The sequence below is a fragment of the Paramormyrops kingsleyae genome, chromosome 25 (genome assembly GCF_048594095.1).
Source record: "Paramormyrops kingsleyae isolate MSU_618 chromosome 25, PKINGS_0.4, whole genome shotgun sequence".
Classification (NCBI taxonomy): domain Eukaryota; kingdom Metazoa; phylum Chordata; class Actinopteri; order Osteoglossiformes; family Mormyridae; genus Paramormyrops; species Paramormyrops kingsleyae.
In genome coordinates, this window is record NC_132821.1 from 4,972,755 (window position 1) to 4,999,669 (window position 26,915).

The 26,915-nt window shown below is 40.0% G+C and overlaps 1 protein-coding gene across 1 annotated transcript; it reads left to right on the forward strand.

Annotated features, from left to right (window-relative positions):
- Window positions 1-16,541: 16,541 nt before the first annotated feature.
- Window positions 16,542-26,012, forward strand: LOC111834454 (pituitary homeobox 2-like). The gene is made up of 4 exons (XM_023793765.2): window positions 16,542-18,461; window positions 20,225-20,281; window positions 23,140-23,339; window positions 24,672-26,012. The coding sequence occupies exons 2-4, from the start codon at window positions 20,239-20,241 to the stop codon at window positions 25,227-25,229; spliced, it is 801 nt and encodes a 266-aa protein (XP_023649533.2). The 5' UTR covers window positions 16,542-18,461; window positions 20,225-20,238; the 3' UTR covers window positions 25,230-26,012.
- The last annotated feature ends 903 nt before the right edge of the window (window positions 26,013-26,915 follow it).

Genomic DNA, 26,915 nt, shown 5'->3' on the forward strand with positions numbered 1-26,915 from the left:
ATGGGAAAATGACACATTGTGTGTCCCAGCTGAAAAACTCTTGTGTTGAGAGCAGAGCGGGGTGACAGCCCTCCCACATTGTTTGTTTTGTTCTAAAGAGCAATGTACACAAGATGAGCATAATCCTCTCCACAGACAAACCCTTAGGAGTCGCCCCATCCCCCATTGCCATGGGAATGTGGATTTCATGGCAGCTAACAGAGTTACTATTTAAGAAATTCTATTCATAAAACTCAAAAACAATGAATATACACTATGTTCCCAAAAATAGATCACATCCAGTTAATCACATTTAATTCGTGGTTAGTCACACATCACAAAGGAATTAAACAATATCATACCAAGGCAAAGAGTGTGAAAAAACAAAATCTGGGTTCTAATAAACACATGGCGGATTTGTCATAATGTTTTTTTAACCCCTTTAATAATAACTTTTTGTGTTTATGGGCACATCTGAAGAAGTTATTACAGTTCTCCTGAGTTCTCAGAAATCGATTACAAGCATTTTCAGAAATAAAAGCTGCACAAAAACTAAAAAGCAGAACAAAAAATCACAAGGACATTCAGCTACTGGTTTAGTGTCATTTCCCCAGGCTGGTGAAAGTCTCTCTGCCACATCAGGATCATGCTCTTGTTTTCATGTCTGTAACCATTTAACTTAGACATCAGCAATTTTACAGCCAATGACATGAACAGGCTTTATATTCTTTTATGGTCATGAGAAGTTCACCCCCTTTTCGTGGCTGGAATGGATTTTTTAAAAAAAAAATGTAACATTTTTTTAAAATGTAAAATTAAACTTCTGCAAGGAAAAAGGAAACAGAGAATAGAAAATGAATGCATACCACCTTCTGAATTGTAACTTTGTTTCAAGTGCCAAATGTCTATAGTGAGTTTGATATTTTGAACATCCGAAGCATTTGCTATCAGCACTGGTGGGGGTCCTCCACGAGCCCATCGGCCCACCAGGAAAATGCCACATAGCCAGTCCAGGATGGCTATGTGCAATAAATAATTGATAGATGGATGAAGTAGTCTGCCATGCATGGTAATGGATATGTGAGAGAGAAGAGATAGCTAGAATGTTCACAATATCAATATCTATTTGAATCATAAATCAGAAACTTTGTCTGTAGGCATAAAGACTAATTTCCTATAATGAAGTGTAACACAGATGCTGGGATACAATTACAGAGAACTTTTTAAAAATTCCACTTTTTTGTTTTTACTTGTCTAGCATTTGGTATTTGAGCAGCACTTTTAACACTAATTACTCATGGATCAGACCCCCCACTCCTTTTCCCATTTCCATGACACGTAATGCGACGTAAAGCAAATACTGTAATGTGCATCTTAATGCTTTCTGCCTTTAATACAGCATTTCCAAACCCGGGCCTCAGGGACCCCCAGACAGTCCAAGTTTTTGCTCCCTCCCTGCTCCCAGTAGAGGGAGCAAAAACGTGGACCGGCTGACAGTTTCCAAGGACCGGGGTCAGAAGCACTGCTTTGATGTATTTACATGCAAAACCACTAATTTGACATGAAAAACATGAATAAAAATAATCAATGACATGACTGGCAGCAAAAAAAACTCATGTACTAAAATTGGTAAGGATATTTATTGCATTTACAATGCACATTTTTTAAGTAAATTGACTCAGATGATCCCTGGCACAACTGGATGTTAGGGGCCTTACTCAATGACCCAATTGTACCAAGCACAGGATTTAACCCAGCAACCTTCCGATTACAGACAGAATGCCATACCCACTGATCCACTGAGCCACACACATAGAACAAAGACCCACCTTGCCTGCAGGCCAGATGAGAATCTTTACATTGGTAACAAGAGTCATCACGCACAGGGAAAACGTTACCTGTTTTTACTGGTTTGAACTGGATTTTTATGGCAGCTGAATTCTCAGTTGTATTGTATTCTATTCCATTCTGTCACTGATTTGACTATATGAAACAATATTGAGAAACAGCCATCGTGTAACTTTCATCTTAATACAAAATAAATCAGTCCTCCAACCACTTATCGAGAGCAGAGTCATGATGAACCCAGAGTCTACCCACAATGAACAGGGTGGGGGAATTCCCTGGAAGGAATGCCAGTCCATCAAAGGGCATTAACACACTTAAACAATATGGACAATTCAGAGATGATGATGTATCTGACCTAATGTTTTGTACAATGGAAGAAAACCTGGACACCCAGGAATCATGTAAACCCCACACCCACAATGCGAGTGAGATGTGAGCCTCCAATGCTGTAAGTGTGAGACGACAGTACTACTCACTGTGCTATCCAGACACTCTACAGGAGGTAACAAATAACAAAACATGTACTACTGTTTTCGCCTCACAAGACACTAATTAAGAAAACACATTTTAATTTTTGTTTGTATTAATACGGTAATGTATTCCCTGGACAGCCCCATCTAAATCCTAATAAAGTTACAGCAGCTGAGTGTTTGTAGTTTTTTTTTTTTTTTTTAAAAAGACCAATAATTGTGATGGAGATGATAAAAAGAAGGTAAAAAAGAAGGACTGATAAGGTGGAGGATGAAGGACAAGCAAACAATATTGATAATGTTTATCAGCCAGTAGCAGCTAATGTTACAGGGCAAAATTGTTTTCATATTTTAATTGCAACTGTCTAATTTTGTAAGATTGCAATGCTCATATTTGACAATTTAAACAATGGCTTCGGTATTTTAAATGTCCTGTACAGTCACTGCAGAAAAAAAACCATCTGTCTGCTTCATGTGGTGTTCACATAAAGTGACCACACACTCGACACCGCATTACTCCTACCACCAACCCTTGCACTAACCCTAACCCTAGCGTTGGACTTAGGGTTGGACCTCTGGAGCTTTCTTCGGGGATAGGATGGATCTCTACCCAGGATTGGGTGCACTTTAGCCTGGGGAAGGACAGATGGAACACCTCAGTACCCCTACCACTAACCCTCACTCTAACCTTAACCCTAGTGTTGGACTTAGGGTTGGACCTCTGGAGCTTCCATCGGGGATAGGATGGATCTCTACCCAGGATTGGGTGCACCTTAGCCTGGGGAAGGACAGATGAATACCCTGCTTACCTCTATGGACCTTCAGGACCTAGGGTTACCATCAGGACTTAGGGTTGGCTCTTGGGTTGCCGCTTAAGGTTAAACTTATGGTTGCCACCATGATTTGGCCCCCCTGGTCAACCGTGGGACTTAGCCATGAGACCTGGGTCACACTCTACCATGGCTTTGGTGCACCTCAACCCGGCTATCCATCCAAAGCACACCCAAGAAAAAGACCCAGGAGGTACTGGGTCCTCCATGAAAACCCTATGTCCTCAACCCATCTAGCCATCCAAGGAGGACCTGGTACCTCCAGTCAACTACAGGACTTAGACACACATCCTACCTATCCTGCCCAGACTCACAGCTAACACCTAAATCTACTATGAAGTGTCAGGGACCTCTGTCGAACTCTACCCAAATTTGGTGCACCTCAACCCAGCCAAGCTTCCGAGGAGCTCCTGATAAAGACCCAGGAACATTGACTTTTTTGAAGTACCAAAAGTACAGTACCTGGTGCAGTGGAAAAGCACCTATGGACAACCGAGGACAACAAGAAAGTCTAACACAGTTGACAAATACATTTTTCAGTTATGCAAACAAGATCAAGTGTCTTAGGCTGCTCTTCACTTTGTTGTCACTATGCAGCAGTGTTTTAGTTTTGATGCTATGTGACTCAAAATTTGATTCTTTCTGAACTTTACCTTTAAAATGTGTCTGCAAAGGTTTAAAAAGATTTGTTAAATGCTTTTTGAGTTATCACATTAACGAAAAAGTGTTTGCAGCAGTGACAGGCCAGTCCCAAAACCATATGTATTCCACATTTGTGTCACGATGGGGCACAGGTAAGGAGTGACAATCTATTGTGCGGCTTACTGACAAGACAGGGATTTTATTACATACTCAATAGAAGAAAGGAACGAAGAAATATAGGGACCATAAGAAGTCAAAACAATGGCAGGCAGGTGAAACAGGAATGAACGGAGGCTGGATCTAAACACAAGGAAACTCAGAGGAAAACATAATAAATATCTATGGCATCTATACATGAAGGGACTATGCAGGAGACTAACAGACAATGACCAACGGAGTAAAAGGGCATGGCAGACACACATATATATATATATATACACAGGAAATGCCGAGCAGACAAGGGACAGGTGTGAGTAATCTACTAATTCATTAAATATTAGGGTTAGGAATTATCAGGAAAAAAATGAAGAAAAAAAACGGAATGGCCAGAGACCTCTGCTGGCCAAACGTGGACATGACAGGGACATATCTGGACAGTCCAAGGAATGCAATCATCTTAAATGGTTTGCATGTATTAATAAATTAAGATAAAACAGTAGAAGATTTTAAATCGTTCACACATTTCATTCTGTAGTGTAGTCAAAGTTTCCTGCTTTCTTTAAAGAATTGGAAGGGTTAGTCTTTTGGTGAACAGGCAGAGAAATGATGAAAAAGTAGAAAGATTTAAATTACTCCATTACTGGCCCAATACAACATCTTGAGAGAAGTGGATTAGGAATATGGGTGACAGTAATACTCTGTGTTGATGACCTCGCCTCCCCCCCCGCAAACCTGTAGCATGTGCATACCAGCCTAGACAATAACCCTGCCAGCAGCAATTGTAGGTCATCCTCTAACCAAGCTGCTTCCTGTGATGGGAGGGCTGTAGGATAAAGAAGTGTCTCTAGTGTTACAGATACCGAATATCTCTGTTAGAACCGATCGAGTGCATAACACAAGGCCATACATGGGAGTTAGTCATGAACCAGCTTAGAGCATAGCAAAGGAAATCACAAACCGTGGCCAGGATTTGGAAGTAACTTTCGCAGTAATGCAGTGTGGAGCTGGCATTGAGAGAACTCAACCAAAACATCTACCTTTTCCCCAAAGTTTTTCATGTTAATGTAACAATTTATTTATCAAAATCTATTTAACCTACGGTCCTGACCAGACAAATGAGTTACAAGGTGGATGAATCAATCAATGAATAGATAGAAAATCTAATTAATGTTTAAATACCCATGTAGAATTTTTATATTTATTTTATATTTATTTTAGTTTAACGCTATAGTTTTACCAATCAAAACAAATCGATCCTATTTGAGTGACACCTAGCGCCTGTATCACAGAGCAAGGTTTCTTGTTTAGCTGGATAACTTGTTGGATTTAAGGTAGTCTGGGCTAAATGAAAGTGAAGTTGAAGTCCATTTTTACTGGGGTGCCTTAAATCCGATAGATTACCTGGCTAAGCAAGAAATTTGACTTCATGATAATGACACAGACCTCCATGTAAATAAAAAAGGATGAGTTCTCTGTGTTTGTAAACCTAAGCGGTGGTGTCTCCTGGGAATTTCCAGCCTCCTTAACTTAAGCCACTCCCAGTTCATGCCACCCACTCACTTAGCATAACTATAAACAGTTGTTCATTATGGACTTACACCATCTGCTGCAGTTGGCTGTGATGCATTGAAGAGTAAGCAAACAGGGTTATCATTATCATCTTGGCCTTTTCCAGAGTGTTCATTTGGACCGAATTTGCTTAATATGGGGCTCCCCCACTCTGGCTTACAGGTTACATCACTCATAATGTAGTTAAATTACTGGGTGTGAATGGAGTGTTTGGAATCGGGGAAGGGCTAGCAGACTAATCCTGTGCCAACCAGGCTGTGGATGCATAATGAAGGGAAAGAAGCACTAATGTCAACAGTTTCTCACAGGCAATGGATTAGGTGCCCTCCTCAGTATCTGCCGGCTTGCCAATGGATTATGGCACTTTGAGAGCACAGGGGGCGGACCAGGCAAGGGCTGTGTGCATAGCTGTTTGTGGCTTTCATTTCTGCTGCTGTGGAGAGCCCACGTATTCCCTGGGAGGTCCTGCGTTCTCCACTGCAAGAAAAGTTCTCTCATTATTGGTGTTTTATTCCAACATCCTTTCAAAACTGCCACACAGGTGCAATGTTTGAAAAATGCTTCTAAAGGAAATCTCCAGGAACACTTTGTCTGACTGACAGTGTATTGATGGACTGATGAAATCCATACCAATCCATTCACGTTTAGACTGTACACAATCAAAGGATCAAACACAAGGACATCAGAAGTGATACAAGTAAAAAAAAAATAAAATTAAATTAAAAAAACATAGACCTATGACGTATGTGTTTTATATGAAGCCCCTGACGGGACCTGTGCAAAAAAAATTGCTTCACATGCGCATGTGAAAGTGTTTAGTGCACACACGAAAGCAAGTCTTGTGCACGAGAGAAAGTATCTTGTGTGCACGTGAAAGTAAAATCATTTTAATTTTTTGCATAGGTCCCTTCAGAGGTTCTGTAGTTTTACTCAAATCATTTAAGTTCTTTATATGATACTCAAAATAAATATACAATGCATATTAACTTCATGTGTCATTATATCCATCCATCCATTATCTATACCACTTTATCCATCTGGGTCACGGGGAAGCTGGAGCCAATCCCAGCATGATCAGGCGAGAGGCGGGGTACACCCTGGGCAGGCCGCCAGTCCACCACAGTAGATATGTACATTATGTCCTTTATTCATGTAAAATGCGTATGAAATGAATGTACCGTCAAACATATACATTACCGTTCAAAAGTTTGGGGTCACTTAGACATTTCCTTGCTTTTGAAAAAAAGCAAGTTTTTTGTCCATTAAAATAACATCAGATTGATCAGAAATACTGTGCATGCATTGTTAAAGTTGTACATCACTATCATAGCTGGAAATGGCTGTTTTTCAATGGAATATCTACAAAGATGTACAGAGGCTCAATATCAACAACAATTAGTCCTGTGTTCCAGCAGAATGTTGTGTTTGATAATGCAAGTTTATCATTTTAAGAGGTTAATTGATAATTAGAAAACCCTTTTGCAATGATGTTAACACAGATGAAAATGTTCCGATCAAAGAAGTAATAAAACTGGCCTTGGACTAGTTGAGCATCTGGAGCATCAGGTATTGTGGGTTTGATTACAAGCTCAAAATGATCAGAAGCAAAGAACTTCCTTCTAAAACTATTCTTGTTCTGAGAAATGCAAGAAATTGCCAGAAAACTGAAGACCTTGTACAATGCTATGTACTGTACTACTCCCTTCAGACAGCAGTGCAAACTGGCTGTAACCGCAATACGAGGAGGAGAAGGAGGCCCCGGTGCACAACCGAGTGAGAGGATAAATATATTACAGTGTGTAGTTTGAGAAATTGACGCCTCATAGACCTTCAACTGGCAGCTTCATTAAATAGTACCCGCAAAAAACCAGTGTCAATGTCAACAGTGCAGAGGCAACTCCGGGATGCTGGCCTTCGAGGCAGGATTGCAAAGAAAAAGCCGTATCTCAGAATGGCCAATAAAAAGAAAAGACTGAGATGGACAAACACAGACACCGGACAGAGGAAGATTGGAAAAAAAGTGCTATGGATAGAGGTGTTTGGATCACAAAGAAGAATTTTTGAGAGACGCAGATCAAAAGAAAAGATGCTGGAGGATTGCTTGGCGACATCTGTCAAGCATGGTGGAGGCAGTGTGATGGTCTGGGGCTGCTTTGGTGATTTTGCAACACCATGCCATACCCTGTGGATAGCGCTTAATTGGAGCCAATTACATCCTACAACAGGACAATGACCCAAACACAGCTACGAATCATGCAAGAACTATTTAGGTAAGAAGTATAATGGAGTGGCCAGCTCAGTCACTGGATCTCAATTCTATTGAGCTGTTATGGAAGCAGCTTGACCAAATGGTACGCAAGAAGTGCCCAATACGAGCCAATCCAACTTGTGGAAGATACTTAAGCAAGCACAGGGTGAAATCTTTATTAACATGGGGCTAACAGGGGCTTGGGTTAACATATTAGTTGGGAGAGCAGAGGGCTCAATATGAGGTCTTTCTTTGTGAGAGAAAATAGCAGTATTGATTAATAGGAATGATTGCAAGTGAATGGAGACTTCAGAGAGTCCTTGTGAATCCATGCCAATCCATCTCCTGTCTTACATTTACAAACTAGCAGTAACAGCAAGAATAGAAAGAAATAATAGCAGAATACTAAAATTAGTGAACTCCAAAAATACTACAGAAAAAATCATTTAGCAGGTCACAGCCCAAAGAAACCAACAGGACTACATCATTTGTAAAAAGCAAGGACGCAATCCTGAGGTCACCAAACTGGACCCCCTCTGCCCCTTAGCTATGCCTAGAAATTATGTCCATAAAAGTTTTGAACAGAATTGGTGACAAAGGGCAGCCCTGACGGAGTCTAACACCCACCAGGAACAAGTCTGACTTACTCCTGGCAATGAGAACCAAACTCTTACTCTGTTTATATACAGTAGGGACCTGATGACCCACAACAATGGACCCCATACCCGATACTTCTGAAGCACCCCCCACAGGATCCTCCAAGGGACACAATCGTTTGGTCTTTCCAAGACCACAAAACACATGTAGACTGGTTTGACAAACTCTCATGAACCCTCCAGAATCTTTGTGAGGGTGAAGAATTGGTCCAGCATTCCGCAACCAGGATGGAATCCACATGGATCTGAGGTTCGACCAATGGGGACGGACCCTCCTCTCCAGTACCCCGGCATAAACCTTCCCAGGGAGGCTGAGGAGTGTGATCCCCTTGAAGCTGGAACACATCCTCTGGTCCTCTTTCTTAAAGCTCGGGACCACCACCCCAGTCTGCCAATCCAAAGGCACTGTCCCCAAACTCCACACAATGTTGAACAGGCATGTCAGGCAAGACAGCCCAACACCTTCAAGAGCATTCAAGAATTTCATCCACCCCTGGAGCCTTACCACCAAAGAGTTTTTTTGACTACTTCAGTAATCTCAGCCCCCCTGATAGGTATGTTCCTCCAATGAAAGCGCATCAGTGGGATTCAGAAGGTCTTTATATCCCCATTAGAGGTCAACAGTTCTCTATTTCTGCTGTAAACAACATTGGTAAAGCCTTTCTTCCCCCTCCTGAGTCACCTGACGGTTTGCCAGAATCTTTTCGAATCCGACCGAAAGTCCTTCTCCACCAAACCCCTCTTCAGTAACTGCCAAAACCATATTGCGCTTGGACTGTCAGTATGTGACAGCTGCTTCAGGAGTCCCACAGGCTAACCCGGTGAGTCACACATCACCCCGATCATGTGACATCTGCCTTGTCGACATGCCTGGTAAGTGAACAAATTAGGCTAAACGACTGGTCGATTAAAAAAATTAAATCGTCTCTGTTAAAATGAAAAAAAAAATATTCAAAGAGAGTAGCATGTCCTTGTAATCCTTGTAAGTCGCAGTGCATGCACTTGTGCTCCCGTGAGAGTGGGACAGATGAGGAACGGTACAAAGACAGGCAACCAAGAGTATTCTGCCCTCATTTTGATGCACTTCAACTGATGGACACCAGGCATGGAATCGGTGGGTTGATCTTGTGAGAGCTGGTCTTTTTTCCCCAATGTCAGCATTATACAGCCTATGTGATTCTGATTGCCTACCCGCCCCCTGGGTCCCAACTGGCAGCTACTTGACAGGAAATAGCAAGGCTGTGTTTTGTTGCCAGCCCACCCCTGATGGACACTGAATGCATCACAAGTTTCCAGGTGGATCATAAAACGCTCCATTTTGAACATGTAATATGCAATAAAATTTGTTGCACATGTTTGTTCACATTGCTTTATAGATACAGCAGGTTCCCAGGACACTTGTCTAAGTTGTAACCATTCTAAGCTTAATGGTGTAGATGTGAGGGTTTTTAGTGGCAAGTAACTAGTGATTGGTTTGGAACAAGAAATGGGGCTGTCAGAAATGACAGCACTATATTCCCCGGACAGCCCCATCACTTGCTCTGCCCATCTAATCTATACTCATTCCACACTGACCAACCTGTGTAATTTCTAGAAGTACTAGATAGGTCATCTGGAAATTTTAAGTTTTAAAAGTTTTTAAAGAAGTTTTAAAGAATTTGTTTTTGCCTTGCCATGACATGTTGGACTTATTCATTTATTGCTTGGGGTGTATTTATTAATGGGATTCCCATTCTTCAGAAAGTTATCCATAATTTGTTGTGATCCACACAGTCGAATGCCTTTGCATAGTCGATGAAGCACAGGTAGATGTCGTTTCGGTATTCTCTGCTTTCAGCCAAGATCCATCTCAGGTCAGCAATGATATCTCTCATTTCACATAATTTTCTTAATTCTGTTTGCACCTCAAGTAGCTCTCTGTCGATATACTGTACTGCTCCGGCTGCCTTTGAATTATCTTCAGTAGGATTTTACTTGTGTGAGATATCAGTGCTATTGCTGGATCACCTTTCTTTGGAATGGACACAAATATCAATCTTTTCCAGTCAGTAGGCCCGGTAACCGTTTTCCAGATTTCTTGGTATAGATGAGTGAGTGCTTAAACAGCTGCATCAGTTTGTTGAAATATTTCAATTGATATTCCATCAATTCCTGGAGCCTTGTTTTTTGCCAATGCCTTCAGCGCAGCTTTGACTTCCTCCTTCAGTACCATTGGCTGTTGATCATATGCTACCTCCTGGAATGGTTGAGCATCATCCAGTTTTCCTTGGCACAGTAACTCTGTGTACTCCCTCCATCTTCTTTTGAATTCTTCTGCATCATTTAGTACAGTTTAGTTGAGAGCTGAGTGATAATGGCTGAGAGTTCCCCAGAGCAAGCATGACCACGGAGAACAGTGCGTCTCCCAGCGTGGTTACAAGACTACGAGGTTTACGTTCCACCAAAGGCTGCCCCAGCTGTTTACCAGCAGACTCCGAGATATCAAGAGGGATTTGCCAAGATGACGCCCCTCCAATCCCATTCACTCCAATGCCCGTATTATAGCAGTACACCCCCTGTATGTGAAAATACTCTAGCTACGCACCAAAGCCCTTCAGCAATGGCGATGGCAGTACATCAGCTGCAGGAAGAGAACAGGTGTCTGCATGAGATGGTGAAGGAGATTAGGCACCACCAAGATAGCAATACCATGCCACCATCACGACCCAATGTGCTGACCACCCAGTCCAAGCAGCACCAACAGGAAATGTGGTCACTGCCTCCACCTCCAGTCACACGTCACGGGCCAGCCACGAGCCATTCGGGTGGAGCCATTTCATGGTCGAAGCCATCCACCTTTGCCAGAGAAAGATGATGAGTGGCCACTCCCAACTCCACCTATAGATTTCCCAGATGATGCTCCTAACCCCCTTCCAGTGCCTAGTGCACAGTTGGACCCAAAAATGGGAATCATGGAAGAGCTCAGGGAACGTTTGAGGAGACTGGAGACCCACCTGTCACCACGCCCCTCGTCGCCGCATGATGAACCAGCTGATGTTGTTGGAGAATCTGCACATTACTGCCCCAACCAGCCAGAGCTTTGTCATAACCCCTGGTCTTCTATTGAACAACAGAGACACTTGTGCACAGACCCCCCATCCAACTATCAAGAAAACATATATCGAGGTCCCAAACCCTCCATTCCCAAGTTTACCAGGGATGATCCTAGAGAATTTTCAAGGCTCCGGATTGCACTGGAGAACATCCTGCCAGCTGATGCAATGGAGAGATTCAAGTATCAGATCCTGTATGACCACCTGAAGTTTGAGGAAGCTCTCCTGATAGCAGACTCTTATGTCAACTCCCCATGCCCCTACACCGACACGCTTCACTGATGGCTTCACTGGTTTCACTGACCAGACAGTACGGCCAACCTCACCAGTTGTCATTAAGGCAAATATCAGAGTTGATGGATGAGCCTCCCATATGACCAGGTGACATAGCAGGGTTCCGTAGGTTTGCATTACGAGTTAGAGCACTTGTGGGGATGCTGAAGCGGCTGGTGGAAGATGGACTGATTGAGCTGCAGTGTGGATCTCACTTTGCAAGGTTAATGAGGAAGCTGCCACAAGATCTCCGTGCAACCTTCCGTCAATACCTCTGTTGGAGACAAGATGGAGTCCCCTCCCTATTAGACTTTTCTCACTGGTTAGAACAAGAGCTTCTTGTTCAAGAAGGAGGGGACAGCATGGATAGGATAGAGGAGGGAAGACGTAAGGACTATAGACCCAAGAAAGATTATGGCAGGGAGGGAAAGCCCAGCAGGGTCGCCACAGTTCTCCATGGCACCACAGAGGTCCACCCTGCCGATACCTCCTGCAGACAGACCTCAGAGGTGAAACCCAGAGTATGCTGCCCATACTGCTGCAATAACCAACATTTCCTGGATCAGTGTGCCAATTTCAAGCAGCTCTCCAGAGACCAGAGGATGGATAAATAAATAAATAAATTTAATTTAATTTACCCTTTATTTTACCAGGAATGTCCCATTGAGATACATTATCTCTTCTTCCAAGGAGTCCTGGCCAAAGTCGTAGCAATAAGTTACAAAAGTTCCAACATATACAAACAACATACACATAGAACATGTAATATTAACACCTAAAGACATACAAACATACCAATGAATACAATACAATAAACACAGACTATCAAACTAAATTACATGGAAATTCCAATTGTCAAAAAGACAGAGAGAGTTATGGACAAGGAGAAGAGAAAGAAAGAATAAAATAATTAAAAATACATATATAAATATATGGGCTACAAATTATGAAAAACAATGGCACTGTTGTATAAGAACTGATTTTAAAAGATTTTTGAAAACATTTAAAGGGTGTAACTGTCACACATGATTTGTGTTATTTATATTTTCTTTTTGGTTACATAATTTAATTAGGTCAATTTCTTTTCAGAATATCAAACTCCGTTTCAATATTTCATTTGCGCTCTCTCTTCTTACGGACGCAAAGGGAAGAGGAAGAGAGAAGACTCGCCAGCTAAAGGCAGAAAAGAGTTTTATTTAAGTTTCACCCTTTCTGAGACTGATATATTCTCTAAGAGGACTCATTCCCTCTCGGTTGTGTGAAGCCAGCGAGGTATGTTTGAGTTTATCCATGTTTTAGTTGTATGTTTTGCTGTATTTTAAGTTTTAATGTACGCAATGTGAATGCCTGTTCGCTGTTCTGTGTGAATAGTTCGAGGGTGGATATATGAAAAGAGAATCTGTCGAAGCTGTTTAAAGACGGCGAAAGATTTTAAAAGAATAAATCCATCCGTAACCAGAAGAACTACGGTGTCGCGTATTTCCTGGAGGGAGTGAAAAAGGGGGTAGGGACTCGGGAGTCCAAATTTAGAATGTTTTGTAATGAATTCCACTCATGTGGTGCATATGAGCAAAAAGCGGATTTCCCTAGCTCTGTCCGAGTTATTGAAGAACAAAGAAGGAGTTTTACTGATGAACGCATACTGTAAGTATTAGTGCGAAGTGTCAGTAGATTACATATGTACTGAGGTAGTTTACCCATTAAAGCCTTTGCAATAAATACTAGGCAGTGAGATTTCCTTCTAAGCTGTAATGATGTCCATTGCACCATGTCATAAAGATCACAGTGATGTGTTCTTGCTGCAGCTCCAGTCTCTTCTGAGAGATTGTTGTGAAAACCAACAATCGATGCTGGCGATATGGACGCCAGCATCTGGCTGCTCAGTGCAAACTGAAATTGCAGTGCAAGATCTGCAGAGGCAAACATCTTGAGTCTTTGCATGTTGTTAATGACAGGACTGCTGCCGACCAGAAGGATACCAACCCAACATCTTCAAAGGGTCCAGATCAGCCCACTGATATCTTGTATCTGGATCGACGTGCTGGCTGCAACCAGGTCCTTCTCAAGATCAGTAAGGTGCTCCTGCGGAGTGGTGATCACTCTTTGGAGACATACTGTATACCATTCTGGACGATGGTTCAGAGAGGACGATTCTACTGCCTGAAGCTACACGGCGCCTGAAGCTCCAAGGTCAGCCAGAGAATCTGACAGTGAGGACAATACGTCATGACGAGAGAACATTGCAGGGCTCATCAGGGACATTTACTATTTCTCCAGTTAATCACCCAGCCAAGACATTCACAGTTGATAAGGCATTCACTGCAGCACAGCTAGGTTTGGTCGATCACACCTACCTAGTAGACAGTTTGAAGAGGAAGTTCAAGCACCTTAAGTCACTTCTGCTTGAGCCCTTCTCATAACACCCATTATGCCAGTACACCTTGGAGCACCGGGCGGCTCTGCAGCAGTGAAAACAAGATTGGGTTGGACTCTTCAGGGGCCTGTAAGTCGCATACAGTGCAATGATTCCCAGCAGCATGTGAACATTAAGGGGGGAAACAGGGAGCTTCTGCAAGCCTTTCAAGCCCTACATCCATCCCTGCAGTCACGGTTGGCAGCACAACAGATCCGATTCTCATTCACCGTGAGCCCCGCACTTTGGAGGAGCCTGGGAGAGGGAGATAAAAATCAATTAAGTCAGCCCTTAATGCCAGCTTGGGTTCACAGATCGTCACCTCGGAAGTTCTGGAGACCACCCTGATAGAGATTGAGGGGATCTTAAATTCGAAGCCAGTAGGCTATGTGTCGTCGGACATCGCCGACCCAGACCCGGTCACGCCAAATCTCCTGCTGATGGGGCGGCTAGATCCATCTACGCCTCAGGTGCTATATCATGATTCAGAGGTACCCAGGGGTTGATGGCTTGATTCACACTGCAGAAGTTTGTGTGAAGGACCGTAACTACGTTCGACCCGTCAGTCGACTCGTCAGGCTGCCATCTGTTCCAGAGGACAACCAGTCACCCGATGCTGCGAATTCGGGGGCGGCTGTCATGAAGAGTGAAGACGACTGCTGGAGGGAGTGGTGGGCGGCGAGTGCCACCCTGCGTACTGTGTAGGGACTGTAGTTTTGAGTTTTAGCCTCCTGCGGTACCTGTAGCTCGTTGTCATAATTAGTGCGGCTTGCTCAGTTCAGGAAACGTGTGCGTCCAAAGAGCCAACCACACGTGTATACCCACGAAAGTAAGCGGCTGTTGTTAATAAAGGCTGGTGGAACAACGGACTGATGCATTCTGACCGATGCACACTCAGGGCTCATAACGCCATAAGTAACCAGCATTAATAGGCAGCACCTCCTTTTTCACACTCCCCTTAGGAGCCCCTTGTTCTGCCATGCCCCAATCGTTACACATACACATTCTTTCCCAATTAAATTCATGAAAAGTTTGGTAAATGTGGCCCCAAGCAACAAAACATGGATTTGCAGTTTCCATTTTGTGTCAGTTATATTGGATTTTTGGGAAAATCATACTTTAAGTTACAACTGTATTGACCCCTCATCAAGAAAATATTTAGCATCATTGATTTATATTCTATGTAACTGTAAAGGTTTTGTGAGCATTTATTTTAAAAAAAAAAAACATCCATGATAATGATTCTTGTGTTCTGCAAACAAAATGAGGTATAGTTAGACAGTGCTAGCTAGTCACCCAGTTTGCCTTATAATACTACTCCACAAACCAAGTTTAGACAGTGGCCCAGATCATTTCAAAAGTTTCTACAAAATATGTTGTTGGGAATCCTGATTCCTGGCTGCATATCAATGTCCATGGACCACTGGGCCTTTGATAAGTAGTGCAGGTCCCAGTCAAGTCCAGCTGCCTTTAATTTAAGCAGACAATTGTTTGATTAGCAGTTTCCTCAACTACAATCAGCCATGTAGCAGCATGTTTTGCCACTCAGTGCATCCGAGAGGACATGTTCTGGCAGGAAAATGACATCAACATGTACCCTCTATAGCAGCGGTGGCCAATCTTATCCGCAAAGGGCCTGTGTGTATGCAGGTTTTTGGGATAACCTGTAGGTCAGCTGTTCAAACCCAGGTGTGAGGACTCTTTAGCCAATCAGTTCTTCTAATTAGTAATCTAATTAGGGAGTTGCAGTGAAAACCCATATACACACCGGCCCTTTGCGGATAAGATTGGCCACCCCTGCTCTGTAGCTATTTGTTTGAGCATTTACAGTTTTCAGTAATTTTGTCATTGGTCATTAAAAAAATGCACTGCTTTCCTACTGGCCATTTTGAAGGTGTGGTTGTGCTTAGTCAGTGTTCCTCCTTTACATTTTCACCAAACCATGACACTTCTTCACACATGCTGTACAAACACGTTTAACTGAACTAGAAAACCTGATTGTAGCTAGCTGCTCTTAGCAATCTAATTAAATCTGTTGATACCTTTGATTCTTGTTCATTCTTTGTTTCTTATAAAATATTAGTAATCTTGTATAGTTTCACAGTTGAGTTTGCACGTTTTGCATGCTGACCCTGTGCATTCTATTCTTTTGTAACATACTGAAGATCCAAACCAAATTTTTCTCTCTAGTTCACCATAATAATACATTTTTATTTTTAATACATTTTTTACACATGCTCATTATAAAAGTTATATCTTACGGAGTTTAATTACTTTTTTTTTCTTTTCCACAGGGTAATGGTCCCGGATCCCCCTACTAAGACTGGATTCTGTAACTGTATTCCTTTTGTGCCCCCTTTGTTCCCTTGTTTACGCAGCATATTTAGGAAAAGCAACATCGTTACGCTCTTGAAATTAGATGAAGCTTCACGCCACCCCCAGGGCATTGAACCTACGTTTTTTTACCAACCACGCATGTGCAAAACTATAAAGTTAGATTCAGTCCTCAAGATGACCTCCTATCCGTGGGATTAAACAATTTGTAGAGCCGTATTGGTTAAAATGGTTTAATTATATAATCGTGGACAAAGGTTAGTATTCAACACTTGTAGGGACTAAATCAGCCCCGAACCCCCGCCCCCTAAACACACACGGTACTCCCACAATATTGGCAAGGGCATGGCCTACGCCTGCGATTATAGGCTAATAGATGGTTATAATCTTTTTGCTAACAATTATAATTTAGAAAGATTGCAATATATCATACATCGCAGGCGAAATGTAAGTTAATAATCATTCCCGAAAATTAACATTAGCCGCTAATCACCGAACTAATTTCTGTTGCTAAGTTTGACAAAGCTATAAATGCAGCTTTTCACGTCGTTTTATTCCAGCCTCTATCCCTTCATCGTGTTCTGAGTCGCCGCGAATATTACATTATGTCAACATAATTTCAAATTTAAGAAATTAAACTTAACAGTTATGTTAAATAATTTACATAAACTTTACCAAGAAAATGTATTTTCTTTTCAAGTAAAATATGACTCCAGTTGCTTATGAAATTAAATATTACGATTTAATTCTGTACTCACTGCCTTCCGTATAGGCCTTTCGGTGCTGATCTGACTCTTTCCATTTTGACCCTTACGTAAAATATCCTTTGGGGGTGTGCGCATTAGCTGATCTGGTGTATGAATAAAACTGTAAAAAACGGATTAAATGGGGGAAATTGCGCTGTCGGTCTATTGGCTGCAGAAAAAAAGCACCGTGTTCCTCAGTGAAGTCTCTGAATTTGCATTATGGCCAGCTGCTCATTTTAGCGGCATAAATTAACTTGTTTAATACATCTTGTGTATGTGCGTGCCCACTTAGCAACGTAGTATTAGTAGTTATCGTTGCAAGAATATCACATATAAATTTATTAGGAAAAGGAACTCAACAAATCAGAGAAGAAAGGGAAATGTGTGTCCGGTGTAAAATCTGCTTACAATTACTTGTAATTTAAGGAGAAGACATGAATTAATTAAAGAGAAGGTTAAATTAGGATTAAATCGGGATTATTTTTTTATATGAAATATTTTCTACATTATCGACATGCAACTTTTGTTGATGTGAGAAATGATGATGTAATATAATACGCACGCGACTTAAAACAACAATGAATTCCTTAGTCACAGCTTGTAATGATCACACTAGATTCAAAATGCATAACCCATATTCAATACTAATTAACAACATATTTGGAACTAAAATATATATAACTTTGTATTATTAACGCATTTAAAAGACAATTCTGCTTAATTTATTATAATGGAAGGAACGTTATTTACAATCCCAGGGACCGTAAATTGACCCAGGAAAGCGAGAGATAATAAATAAGCTTAGACTTTGCATCCCATTCTGATCTTTTTTTTTTTTTTTTGGTGGGGGTGGATAGTTTTAATCACACACGCGCGCATTCCGACGAAAACATGCCCTCTGAAACATAGGCTACTCCACGTTTTGCACGGGAAAAATCAGAAGACAGTCCAATGGATTAATAATGTCCAATTGCCATGTACTATGGCACGTTAACTCTTTGCAGTACTTTCTCATCGAGGTAGTTATTAAAAGCATTTTGACGTCAATAGAAACGAGTTAAGTTTGCATGTGATCTACTACGAGCCAATACATCAGGACCCGAGTTGGAGCGAGGCTGTTTGGGGACCTTCGCGGTACAGCCAGAACACAGAGAAAGTCCGCAGTTGCGTCGATTTAGGAGAGCCGAAAAAGAATATAAAAGGTAAGTGTTAGAATTGCATTATTTGTGACATGAGAAAAAAATTTCTGTTTGGTAGGAAGCTGCTTATGGTATTATTGGTAACATATTAAAAAGTACGGAATTATAAATCAAGACTATTTGTTCTGAAACTGCAAGGCAGTGCGAGTTCATTTGTATAGCCCTTTTATAGACATGCTTAGTAGGCACATAATTAAGTACAGATCAATTTAACATCACGATTTAAATGTTAATAATAACATTTTAAGATATTTAAAAGTATTGCCAATTATTATGGAAAAGAATTCTGCCGTATTTGATAGATGAAACAACATATTTGTTCTATAAAAAATGTAAAACATGGCCAAACGACATAATGTTTCCTAAAAAATGATTGTAGTGTAAAACAGCAATGTTCGATTCATACGTGTTTTTTACTTTTGAAATCCAGATTATAGAAAATATTTCAAATTGTGGGATTTCACATCCACACACATGCTGCACACTGTGGTTTGGGTTCAGTCGTTTCTTTAATCCGCAGCAGGTCCCAGTCATTCGGGAGAGAGCTCGATTTCGTCTCATATTGCATTTGTCTCAATGAGGTACATTTGTTCTATCAACCCGATCACTTTGTGTTAAAATTGACACAGACTCTTCAGTGGTTTTACTACCAAAAAACATACTCAGTCGTGCCATACCCCAGAAAATGTACATACTCCAAAAGTTTTGGAAATGTAATTACATTATTATTATTATTATTATTAGTAGTAGTAGTAGTAGTAGTAGTAGTAGTAGTAGTATTATGTGACAATGGAAATGTGCATTCAAATTACTACATAATCAAAAAATGTATATTTCTTCATTCGTAGTATTGCGGAATTGTTTGATTAAAAAGTTTACTTTAGTACAGCGTACACATTAGAAACGGATATTGCGTTTATTACATCGATCTTCTTACACGTTTTTAATCACCCGTCGATCTATAATCGTGCTTAAAATTTCAATAGTTGCAATGATATTGTAGTTTAAATCTTTGTTTCTCAATCAAAGCTCTATAAATTACAATCCTGCATGAACAGTATGCTAATTATATTCACTCCAATATTAATACATTTTGTGAATATTTATATATTTCCTAATTATGTCGCTTCTAAAGTCTTCATATAACTGCAGGAGGTTCAAAGAACCAAATGCTATATCTAGCAAGGCGGCACATTTCTGAAGGAGTACACATGCAAATGTATAGGCTACATTCAGACTCATATTATCATAAGCAAATATTGAGGATCTACACTAATACAATCCCATCTGTGTTACTTTGTTTGAAGTTGGTGCAGATCCGTGATAATGAAATGTCGAGTGTCACGCAGACAGACATCTCAGTCAAGGATTAATCCAGTCATTTTACTATTGAAACATAAAATTAGCATCCAGAGGGAAGGTTGTAGGCATTAGCCTACCACAGCGCCGTGTCATTGAAATCTGCCCATGACCCCAATTTCAAAAGGGTGGACATTTTTAAGTGGCAACGGTATCATTACATCCAATTAACGACAACCTGCACGAATGCTACTGTAGGATTATTGTTGATCTTGTTTTTCCTATAACACCTACAAATACAATTACAAATATGAAGTGCATACCAAAAAAGATGATGAAATTCAAAACTATTCTGTAGGCATTTTTATTATTTCATGTATTTTAAAACAAATACGAAACGCATATTGCGCTTTTTGGTAAAATATGTGGTAAGAATATCGTTATATTTAACGATTTTTTTTTTTTAGCGGCTGCACCAAAAATGGACTTTCACTGCCACAAACTTTCGGCATGTGTCCAAATAGGTGAGTATTTCTGATTCATTTTGGAGTACGCTATTTTAAGAGTGGAGTACAGGAAACGAAGAATTTCTACATATGAATCTGAATTTTTAATTATCAGATGTTTTTTTTTCTCTAAGATATTTCTTTGCCAGGGTACATATATATGGCGCCCTCTACTGCTTGAGTATTGGTGTTTTTAAGACCTAATGGCACACTGTCCCAACAGCACGTATGTGTTTGATATTTTTTTATAATTATAAAATAGGTATATTTTTCCAATTATTAGTCAGATACCAGCTTCAGTGCAGCGCTTCAGTACAGTTTTCATTAGCCGGTAATACTAATTTATCTGGTTCTGAGTTTCCACATTCAGTGATCGCGGCTAAAAATGCTGTTAATCTGTGTTTCCTCAGTGGCATTTGTTTAAATATAATACAGGCTATTCACATTTTGATCACTTAAATTACCCCCTTTGGGCATATCTGTTTTTGAATGCAATTGTAGGCCTTACTGCTAAGGTAGGCCTGTAACATTCTGTGACTGCTATATTTTAACTGCCACAACAACAACAACAAGAATGATAATTATTGATAGTACTTATTATGGTCGCCGTCGTCAGGTTTTAGGGTAAATTTAGACTTAAAACATTTACAACTATAAAAATGCTTGATTTCGATCAGCCGGCTTGACCTTTAAATATGTGATAGTTGACAGTTGAGGAAATTAAGTGAAAAATTAAAGCATTTCCGTGACGATTTCCATTTAAAAGGTTATGTTGTCGCACCTTAATCGACCGAATAATTATTGCTTGTCTAAAAATTATCATCATGATATTTTATCATAATTCACCATTTTAATTCGTTAGGGGAAAAAAACGAAAATGTAAAAAATAATCCGGTAAATTTAGAGCTCGAAAGAATTTGCAAGCGGCAGCTGTATTTAATAAGGCAGGACAGATGGGCCCATATAGATCTCATTCGGAGTGGTTATTTTTGCCTGGAGAACTGACAGCGTTTCCCCGATTTCTCTGGAAGGTCTGCCAATGAAGTTTATATAAAGGGCTACTGATGGATTCTGTGTGAGCAACAAAGGCCTCTCGAAAACGTCAGATATGCGATTTGTGCGTCTTAGAAATATTTGACTTAGATTTCAGAGAGCGAAACCCAGAAAACGAAGCGACTGTTCTATATTATTAATTCAAAAATATTTTGGGGTAATTCTCCCAATTTCCAGAAATGTTGTTATAAATAGTATTTACATTATGCATAATAAGCGGAATAGTTTTAATGGATATTTAAAATAAATAATATATAGTAATGCATATTGTTTATCAAATATATGCTGTATATGTAAACAAAACTAGTTGTATACTGAGGTTCTAATCACTTATTTTATTATCAGAATTTGTTATATAGGCCTATTCAGCTATAGTGCCACACTGAAAGCATAAAATGTTGCTTGTAAGTTGCTAATCGAGTTCGGAAAAATCTGCATGTATGAAATTCCGATAATGAACAAAAACACTTAAATAGCACTAAGTATGTGTCACATTCATTGAAATGCCTACGATTTGGGTATTTCGCAGAAAAATAATTCTATTAAATACCGTGTAACATATACTGTATTTTTGACTGCATTGTTTAATACTGTAACAAATAAAAACAAATTTGCGGCAAGAAGAAAAAGTGTTGTACCTGTTATCATGGTTTAAGTTTTGTAAACCACATTAGGTCTTATATATCGGCCCCAGCAATCTGCAGGAAATAATGTTTTATTGTTTCCGCTTTATATATTGTATGATATATATCATAGACGTAACCAACATAAATATATACGTACATAAATTATTAAACCTAACTTGAGAAACTTCAAGTATGACAGACGTAGTAGATAGAATATTTTATGTTCGCTGCATCAGTCCCATTTGTATGGTCACTGTGTCATATGCCTGAACAATTTAAGAAAAAATCAGTAGGCCTACTGTCTTGCATTTTGAGAAATCTTTCTGTACAGCCAATAGGTTATTATTTTTTGTTTGGAAAAATAAGAGAAAACATTCGCAACTTATCTGTTCTGCTGTCGGATTGAAAAAAAAATACACTTGACTTAGCCTGTCAAAAAGTGGGATGGATTATATGACGTCAAAGAACGAAAAGTTACTTCAGAGAGCCTGCAACGACCTGGGAACATATGAATTGAAAATTGAAAGATTTAATATCTGTATGATTTTCCGTGGGTGTTCTGTCACCTACCTTTCGCTCGGAGATTTTTAACCACTAGCAGGTTCAGCCGTTATGTGTTGAAGCCTTATTGAGCCTTCTTCAAAAATGTTTATGCGGTTTATTTCCTGGCTTATTTGAGTTGTACGCTTATTGTTTTAATTTGCGAAAGTCTTTTAAATTGATCGGTGTAAAGTCTGCGCAAGTCTCCATCACAAATATTTTCTGAGTGTAGGGGCGTTTCGGCTTGAGCTAAGACGCGGTTTCTGATTTACATCGATCCTTCAGACTTGTTATTAATGACTTCTGTGAAGGGCCCGCTGTATTTAGACCACCAATTGACAGGAAATAAATCTGAACCTGGCAACCAGACAAATTCAGTTATGGCTTCTAGCCTACAGCCGCCCCAGCGGTTTCGGGGTAATAAAGACCGCCTAGAGATCCGCGCTGCGTCGGATACCGCCAGTCCGGAATGTATAGGTAAGGCTCGGCCTCAAGCTAGTTTCATTTTCCTGGAAAAACATCTAAAATAAGTAGTGTATTTACCTACTGCATGAAAGGGTAGAGTTAAACTTTAAATATCCATGAATACAGCGTCTGAAACGTAGTGCATTTCTGCAATTGCAGAATTACCTGTGACTTACGTTTTCACTAATACAGAGAGAGAGAAAATTCACAACAAAACTGAAGAATCTTCAGATGACCCATCAAAGAAGAAGAGGCAGCGAAGACAGAGGACACATTTCACCAGCCAACAGCTCCAAGAGCTGGAGGCCACTTTCCAGAGGAACAGGTATCCAGACATGTCTACAAGAGAAGAGATTGCTGTCTGGACCAACCTCACAGAGGCCAGAGTCAGGGTAAGACAACGATGATTACATGATAAAGACAATCTGCAATTATTTGAGTTACTTACTGTACACCCCTTTCAGTTTAAGAGGAGTGCAGGCTATTGTTGTACCAGACTGCATGCATAAACTGAGTGACAGATTATACACAACTAAGATTGGCTAAATGAAATGCCCATTCAACCATTTAGTTATCAAACCGTCCATCCATCCATTCATCTATACATACATACATGCATTCATCTTTTAATTGGTTGTACTGGTGAAGTTCCCTTGGTGTCTGGCAGCATAGGGCATAATATGATGTATATTCAAAGTTCTATTTTAAAATTTTACTTTTATTTTTCATATCCTTTGTAACTGTATTCTTGCTTGTTCCTTCTTAAATTATTCTAATAGTTGCACAGTCAAAAGAGCGGTTCAGGATCATTTCACTGCATGTTGTACCTGTATAACTATGCATGTGACAATTAAAAGAATCCTGAATCTTATTGTAATGTAATGTAATGGCATAAGACCTACAATCATTCACTATGGGCAATTTAGACATGATAAATAGCCTTCCATTGTAAGGGACCCGGAGCAGAAAGGGAGAAATACACACAGAAATACACACAGACATACACACACCATGCCCTTTGGGGGAGGGGTCCAATCCATAGTTTTTGCAGACTGCAGAGCTGAAATCATTTTTTTATTTTTGGTGGAGGGGGGGTAAAATCTATACATTTTTCATATGCCTCACACACACACACATAAACACACAGCAACCAGACAAATTCAGTTATGGCTTCAACTCTACATATATACTATCCAGCATCATACCTGCACTTATTGTTTCTCATTCCTTCTGAAAGTCACTTGATTTCATCCTCCGATTCATGAGAAACTCTCAGATATGTTAACGGTCATCTCTGGCATTAGATTGTCGCTTTCGCCTTTTACCTGGCTGGTTTCTGGTCGTTCTCCTGCTTCACCTTATGCTCGTGTACTGCTGTCTTACAAATTGTGAACCTGGAAGCAACCTGTTACTCAGCGTAGCCTTTGGCCAGCAGAACCACGATTTAAACAGGATTTGCAAACGCAGATTTGTTTTTCTATGGCTTTGTGTGTGTGTGTGTGTATACATATATATATATATATATATATATATATATATATATATATATAGAGAGAGAGAGAGAGAGAGAGAGAGAGAGAGTTATGCTGTTACAGACGCTGTTAGTACATGAGCATAAATAAAGCACATGTAAATGCCATTGCATGTCGTGGAGTACTGAAAGGACACGTATGCTGTTCTTGTTAATATGCCTTAACGTTACTCATTTTTTACAACTATTATAGGTATGGTTCAAGAACCGCCGGGCAAAATGGAGGAAAAGGGAGAGAAATCAACAAACGGAACTTTGCAAAAATGGATTCGGTCCTCAGTTCAATGGACTTATGCAACCCTATGACGACATGTATTCCAGCTACACGTACAACAGCTGGGCTACCAAGGGAATAACGTCAGCCTCGTTGTCAACCAAAACCTTTCCGTTTTTCAACTCCATGAATGTCAATCCCTTGTCATCGCAGGCTATGTTCTCTCCACAAAACTCTATCTCTTCCATGGGCATAAACTCAAGTATGGTACCCTCCGCAGTAACCGGCGTGCCGGGTTCAAGTCTCGCCAGCTTCAATAACCTGAACAACCTAAGTAATCCTTCTCTGAATACTGGAGTTCCTGCGCCGACTTGTCCATACGCATCGCCGACGTCCCCTTACGTGTACAGAGACACGTGTAACTCCAGTTTGGCCAGCCTGAGACTTAAAGCAAAACAGCATTCAAGCTTCGGATACGTTCAAAATCCTTCTTCTGATCTGAGTGCTTGCCAATACGCAGTGGAGCGACCTGTGTGAAATCCGGGAATATTACAGCCGTTTCTCAGGAAGCAGACGATACAAGTGTTCTTATATAAAGGATGCACTATATTGGACAAATAACTGAAAAGAGCTGAAAATCACGGTGGAATTTATATCTGAGAAAATTATATATTTGCCTGGACTGTCCGAAATGGTATTTGATTTGTTGTAGGTTAAGATTGAACACTTCGTGTATAAACTGAACAGTAAAACTAATTTTATAAAGGTGAATGCAAATAAAGAATATAGAAAATATACAGGGATGACATTTCCTTAACGATGATGTCTTGTGTATAGTAAATGCACCAGTTTTTGTGTTTCGAATCGATTGGAAAATGTATTATCTGATGTCTTTGTGCATATGGGTTTTGTGCATATGGGTTTTTATCCCTATGAAGAATTCGCTGCATGTGTCTAGCCTAGTATAATTTTGGGTACGATTTTTAAAATTAATTATTAACTTCCCATGATTTTTTTGTGTTCGGGGGTGTTGATGCTGCTTCTTGTTTGGGTACCGAACCTTAAAAACGTTCGTGTAGAGTGGTGGTTGATCAATAAATAAATTGGCGAAACATATTGTCCACAGGTTAGTAAAAACAGAAGAAGATATTAGCTCTGGAAACCACCTGCAAATTGATTATTTGGTCCAAAAGAGTATGCCGAAATGTGAAATGACAACGGGCAGTAATATTTTCATTGCTTAATAGACGTGTTGCTCGATTTCTTCGTTGTATATTTCAGTGACTTTAAATATTAAGCAAATAAATACGATTTATTTTCTGGCAAGTTATTTATTTAACCGGCATGTGAAATGCAGTTATTGTAATAAATGAGGGGAACGTATAGGCCTATACACAAAACAAACAAATAAATCCTTTCAGGTTATTACATTATATTATATTACCTAATAATATTCCTGCTGCGCGCATAAATTAACCATTCCACTTCATTACAGCCCATTTAAAAAGAAATGTAGGCCTATTGGATTTTCAGTCTCAACTGTTGAGATAAATTTTGCTTACCGTTTACTTCTCTAACTACCAAGGAGAATTTGGAAAATTGTACATGCGTACAATAAATGTTATATCCGAGAGTTTATTTAGGATATTAGTTCTCTCACTTAAATTCGTGGAAAGATTCCATCTGTCTGAAAATCCTTGTTTCTCTACCCGTCTTAATACACATTTCTATGAAACAGATCTGATGAATGAGGGATTAATCCGTTGAAAGGCATGCATCTAAAGCCACACACATTGGAAAATGGTGTCTTACTTAAAATTTCCTCTATCATCTGAGATATCTGAGTAACATTTTCTGGTTAGTTTAATTAAACCTTGAAAGTTATAATTATATCACGAAGTCAGTGTTTTCCAAATATTTCATCATTTGAATAAATGCATCCCAGACATGAGTGAGTTATCGCATTAAATATTTTTTTTAAAGTAGGTGTTTAAAAATAGCGAATCGATGGTGAGTTAGGCTACTTCGTAACATTAAGTACTTAATTATCTCGTACTTATGATCGCTCGTTAATTGGAGAGTGTATCTCGAAATCCTTTGTACTAGTAATTCGTACTTTCTTTCGTAAACTAACCAGTGATCCGACCTTGGATGGGTTTGCAGAAAGCTTCTAAACGCTATGCTGAAAAAGTAGCCTACTTTAGCCACGTACGTTTTTGCCAT